At 42.5% G+C, this 6,379-nt stretch overlaps 1 protein-coding gene across 22 annotated transcripts in view; it reads left to right on the plus strand.

The window, feature by feature from the left end:
- Positions 1-4,130, plus strand: part of PTPRK (protein tyrosine phosphatase receptor type K) — a 233,579-nt gene extending 229,449 nt beyond the window's left edge. For all 22 annotated transcript variants that reach the window (XM_072141567.1, XM_072141570.1, XM_072141572.1 and 19 more), the window contains one exon: positions 2,998-4,130. In XM_072141567.1, the coding sequence (XP_071997668.1) occupies positions 2,998-3,051 (54 nt within the window). In that variant the 3' untranslated portion in view covers positions 3,052-4,130. The remainder of the gene's footprint in view (positions 1-2,997) is intronic.
- The last annotated feature ends 2,249 nt before the right edge of the window (positions 4,131-6,379 follow it).

Genomic DNA, 6,379 nt, shown 5'->3' on the forward strand with positions numbered 1-6,379 from the left:
CATGCGGTATACAGGAATTCAGTACTTTAACATCTAGGGCAAAACAGTACCATGTATAATAGACATATGTTATATGCGCCCATCCAGTACACAGACATACTAATTAAAGAAGACGCAAATGATATCTAAAGTAGTCTACATTAGGTGCTAAGTGATACACATCTATGCACTGGATACCTGTATGCACGGTTACCTGGTGGAAAGAAACACCCCAACGCGCGTTTCAACCCGCCGGTCTTTCTCAAGGGGTAACGCATAAGGAACTCGCTAGGCTTTTATGTCCTGCCCTGTCCAATAAGCATTCCGTGCTTGACAGCTTGGTGAGAGGCACCTGTGTTTGCGGCGCATGACCACTCTCATGAGAGCGCGATCCCGGCGGGGCCGGGCGGTGACGCCGCAAACACAGGTGCCTCTCACCAAGCTGTCAAGCACGGAATGCTTATTGGACAGGGCAGGACATAAAAGCCTAGCGAGTTCCTTATGCGTTACCCCTTGAGAAAGACCGGCGGGTTGAAACGCGCGTTGGGGTATCCAGTGCATAGATGTGTATCACTTAGCACCTAATGTAGACTACTATAGATATAATTTGCGTCTTCTTTGGTTAGTATGTCTGTGTACTGGATGGGCGCATATAACATATGTCTATTATACATGGTACTGTTTTGCCCTAGATGTTAAAGTATTGAATTCCTGTATACCGCATGTCCTGGTGTGTATAAACTTTTACCTCTCCTGACACCCTTGATTTTTAAAATGGTTTTATCATGCTGTGTTTAAATTAAGTAATAAAGATATTTTTTTCTACTCCATTCCTGTTTCCACATATGTCCTGTTGGGGTTGTATATTCATATTTATGAGGTGGATTGTCTATTCCCTGGCAGATGCTCTTTTTTATGGATATATGTCAGAATTGACCCCCAATATATTGAACATTTGCTTTTGTTTCTCTTTGTTGTTATTCAACATTAAAGACAGTACTAATAAATGAAAACTTATGGGCAAAGCCATGTAGGAGAACCAATATTCTAAATTATTGTATATACTTCAGTATAAGCCGAGTTTTTCAGCACAAAAAATGTTTTGAAAAACTCACTCTGCTTAATCTCAGATAACAGAAAAATAAAGTAAAAACTCAGCTTTCCGGCGCCCCCTCCCCCCAGTTCTTCTGTTCTTCCTTCCGGTAGTGGCAGGTCCGTGTGAGCAATGGCAGTGCACAGACTATGATGTCAGACGCTGCTGAAATTATAGTGTGCCGGCTGGCGCAGGAGAAGAGAAGACCTGTAGGGGGCGCCAGAAAGGGGAGTTTTGACTTTATTTTTTTAAGCTCTACCGGGGACCGGTGCTTGCTATTTATGAGGGGCATGTGCCAGTTATATACGGAGATATGGCTATATTCTAGGGGCTAGCTTGGGGGCATGGATTGTCTATATACTAGGGAGATGGATGGATGGCTGGCTGGATGGCTATTTCTTGGGGGGGCAGAGGACTGGCTGGATATTTTTTGAAGAGGCAGGGGGCTTGCTGGATACTTATTGGGAGGCAGGGGCATTGGGCTGGCTATATACTGGGGGGCAGTGGGCTGGCTATATACTGGGGGGCAGTGGGCTGGCTATATACTGGGGGGCAGTGGGCTGGCTATATACTGGGGGGCAGTGGGCTGGCTATATACTGGGGGGCAGTGGGCTGGCTATATACTGGGGGGCAGTGGGCTGGCTATATACTGGGGGGCAGTGGGCTGGCTATATACTGGGGGCAGTGGGCTGGCTATATACTGGGGGGCAGTGGGCTGGCTATATACTGGGGGGCAGTGGGCTGGCTATATACTGGGGGGCAGTGGGCTGGCTATATACTGGGGGGGAGTGGGCTGGCTATATACTGGGGGGCAGTGGGCTGGCTATATACTGGGGTGCAGTGGGCTGGCTATATACTAGGGGGCAGTGGGCTGGCTATATACTAGGGGGCAGTGGGCTGGCTATATACTGGGGGGCAGTGGGCTGGCTATATACTGGGGGGCAGTGGGCTGGCTATATACTGGGGGGCAGTGGGCTGGCTATATACTGGGGGGCAGTGGGCTGGCTATATACTGGGGGGCAGTGGGCTGGCTATATACTGGGGGGCAGTGGGCTGGCTATATACTTGGGGGGCAGTGGGTTGGCTATTTACTAGGAGTCATGGGCTGGCTAGCTATATACTTGGGGCATAAGCTGTCTGTATACTTGGGGCATAAGCTGTCTGTATACTTGGGGCATAAGCTGTCTGTATACTTGGGGCATAAGCTGTCTGTATACTTGGGGCATAAGCTGTCTGTATACTTGGGGCATAAGCTGTCTATATACTTGGGGCATAAGCTGTCTATATACTGGGGGCATAAGCTGTCTATATACTGGGGGCTAGCAAACGTATAACCGTGGAGAACTCCAGAGCAGATACGTATAATTGTAGAGACCAAATCCCCCTACAGCAGACTACAAGCACGTTGTAATAGCAGAGACCCGCTCCCCAGAGCACACCTATAATACTGGAGACCCCTGGAAGCAGTGTATAATAGTGGAGGCCCCCTTCTCTAGAGCAAACTCGTACTACTGTATTTTTCGGACTATAAGGCGCACAAAAAATCCTTTGATTTTCTCAGAAAACAAAGGTGCGCCTTATAGTCCAGTGCTTCTTATATATGAACCGTACTTACAGACAACAGCTGCCTTGAACTGTGCACAGGTCTGCCACCTGCTGGTCATTCATCCTTATAATCAGGTGCACCTTATACTCCGGTGAGCCTTATAGTCCGAAAAATACTGTACTTTGAGTCCAATATTTAAATTGTGTAATTCAACTTTCACAATTGGTACTTCATTGTTATTTTGGGTGACTTTTAATGTAAGTATTATTAAACTGTCACATTAAAATGTCACATTTCACAAGTAGATTCTGCTATTTTGTGCTTACTCTATATCTCTATAGATTCTATTTTGTGCTTACTCTTGTGCTTTATTTTCTAGGAACAGTATCGCTTCTGCTATGATGTTTCCTTGGAATACCTAGAAGCATCATAGTTGGATGTGCCAATCAGCAGTTCAATTTTGGATAAGTGTCACTCCAGCTGTGCAGCGGGGATTTTTACATTGGACCTTTTAAGTTTTAAACAAAGCAAACAAAAAAAAGCTAAAGAAAAGAACTATTTTTCTTATGACTTTCGTTATCTTCATAAAATGGACTTGAGCAGTTTTTGACTGTAGACAGTATTGATGACTTTTGTGCCACATGATCACACACTGCTGGAAGCCAGAACTGGACCGTCTCTCCGGGATTTGTATGTATTTGTATATGCAGCCGTCTCACAGGACAACTCTTGAGCCAAAATGTTGCATGTGTCTATTTACAATGTGGCAGTTTCTCTTTTTAAAATAAAATTTGTTTAAAATTAACAAGGAAGTGCAGATTTGACAGTAAATTTCTGTAATTCTCTACATTTCAAGCATCACTGAATTATACTTGGCTTAATATTTTTTGTACATTTATGCCTGGATCGTACCACATATATTATTTTAAAGGAATCCCAAACATAAGCCAAAGAATCAGTTGTAAATATGTCAATATAGAGAAGCACACTCTGTATTTATTGCTTATTTACATTCCTTTACTTTGACGGCTGAAGAAACAATCATTTTTCCTGAGGAAAGGTTTTTGCTTAAAATGATGGCGGTTTATTTTTGTATGTAACAAGTGTAAGTAAAAGGAATCTGTTTTCTGCATTTACCCCAGAGCAATGTTTTAAAGATGTTTTGTTGTATTTCTTTTCAGTGAACTCAAGTTATGTGAATTTGTTTGGTTCTGGACCTTCTTTATATCAGGACCAAAGTGAAATACAGTTTTCCACCAAGACATTAGTAACTATGGATCAATTATTCATTCACCATGTGGGAAATCAATGCTTACAAATTGAAGATCTGAATCCCAAGCCACTTGTTAGGAACATTCAGTTACCATAAAGAGGAGGAGAATGTAACATTGTGGTCCAGGGCCTGAGAACATTTGATTAGCACATTGTAAGAAAATGTGTGTCCTGATGTTTACAGACTTGTAAGATTTGGGCTTTCCGCAAAGTAAATTGAAATAAATGAATACCATATTCCAGATGTGTCACTTGTCCCATGATTCCCATAATATCTTCAAATTACACTTTATGCCAGGTATTAATGCCATGCTTTTTATAACCATTTTCTTGTATTTTTATATTTGAGTTTTTGTCATTCTTGTGAAATTTTGAAAATGTAATCAACTGCGTTAGACATCTTTTATATAAGGATAATGTGCTGTTTCTTATAGATCACGATAATACAAGCATCCAGTGTAAATAAAGGTTTTTATCCGTTTCCTTAAAAGTATGATTTCGTGTGGATTCAAGGATTAAAAGTGTTGATGCAAGGATTTTGACCAATTATCTGTGGGTGTTATATTGGAGCAAGACAGAGAGAGTACAGTCATCCACTCCCTTGGGTATACAGTGGTGGCCACAAGTATTGGCACACCTGAAATTCTGTCAGATAATACTCATTTTCTTCCAGAAAATGATTGCAATCACAAATTCTTTGGTATTAATATCTTCATTTATTTTGCTTGCAATGAAAAAACACAAAAGAGCATGAAAAAAAGTCAAATCATTGATTGTTTTACACAAAAGTCCAAGAATGGGCAGGACAAAAGTATTGACACCCTCAGCCTAATACTTGGTAGCACAACCTTTAGACAAAATAACTGCGAACTACCGCTTCAGGTGACCATCAATGAGTTTCTTACAATGCTCTGCTAGAATTTTAGACGATTTTCCTTTGGCAAACTGCTCCAGGTCCCTAAGATTTAAAGGGTGCCTTCTCTAAACTGCCATTTTGAGATCTCTCCACTGGTGTACTATGGGATTCAGGTCTGGACTCATTGCTGGCCACTTTAGAAGTCTCCAATGCTTTCTCTCAAACCATTTTCTAGTGCTTTTTGAAGTGTGTTTTGGGTCATTGTCCTGCTGGAAGACCCATGACCTCTGAGGGAGACCCAGCTTTCTCACACTAGACCAGTGATGGTGAACCTTTTAGAGCCTGAGTGCCCAAACTTCAACCAAAAGCCACTTATTTATTGCAAAGTGCCAGCACAGCAATTTAAGCAGTGATTTATTTCTCCTTGTTCTTTGACAACTTTCAATCGTTCAGCCTCCTAAAAACACCAATGCAGTTGAAAGGAGGAGGGCAAATTTGCCTATCATTGTAGGAAGCTTCTGTAGGAAGATTCTTTGAGTCCTGCGTGGTGAACTTCATGCTGGGGTGATAACCTGGGTGCCCACAGAGAGGGCTCCGAGTGCCGCCTCTGGCACCCGTGCCATAGGTTCGCCACCGCTGCACTAGGCCCTACATTATGCTGCAAAATTTGTTGGTAGTCCTCAGACTTCATAATGCCATGCACACGGTCAAGCAGTCCAGTGCCAGAGGCAGCAAAGAGTTTCTGTAAACTCTGTTGATGCCTTTTCCCAAAAAGCTCTACTATTGTCTCATCTGACTAGAGATCATTCTCCCAAAAAGTTTTAGGCTTTCTCAGGTAAGTTTTTGCAAACTCCTTTTTTATGTTTCTGTGTAAGAAGTGGGGTCTTCTTGGTTATCCTACCATACAGTCCCTTTTCATTCAGACGCCGACAGATAGTACGGGTTAACACTGTTGTACCCTCGGACAGCAGGGCAGCTGGAACTTGTTTGGATGTTAGTCAAGGTTCTTTATCCACAATCCGCATGATCTTGCATTGAAATCTCTTGTTCGTTTTTTTGCCCGTCCACATCTAGGGAGGTTAGCCAGAGTGATATGGGCTTTAAACTTCTTGATGACACTGCGCACAGGAACATTCAGGTCTTTGGAGATGGACTTGCAGTCTTGAGATTGCTCATGCTTCCTCACAATTTTGATTCTCAAGTTCTTAGACGGTTCTTTGGTCTTCTTTCTTTTCTCAATGTGGTGCACACAAGGACACAGACAGAGGTTGAATCAACTGTAATCCATTTCAACTGCCTGCAAGTGTGATTTAGTTATTGCCGCCACCTGTTAGGTGCCACAGGTTCACATGAGCATCACATGCCAATACTTTTGTCCACCCCCTTTTCTATGTTTGGTATGGAATTATATTGAATTTTTCTTTTTGACAATTCTTTTTGTTTTCCATTGAAGACAAATTAAATGAATATAATACTAAAGAATTTCTGATTGCAATCATTTTTTGGAAAAAACTAAGTATTATCTGACAGATTTTCAGGGGTGCCAATACTTTTGGCTACCACTGTAGGTGGTTGGGGAGAAAGATGGAGACACAGGTGCTACACCGTGTCTTGCTGCTCCACCTTTTGAGAG

This window comes from Engystomops pustulosus, chromosome 3 (assembly GCF_040894005.1).
Source record: "Engystomops pustulosus chromosome 3, aEngPut4.maternal, whole genome shotgun sequence".
Taxonomy (NCBI): domain Eukaryota; kingdom Metazoa; phylum Chordata; class Amphibia; order Anura; family Leptodactylidae; genus Engystomops; species Engystomops pustulosus.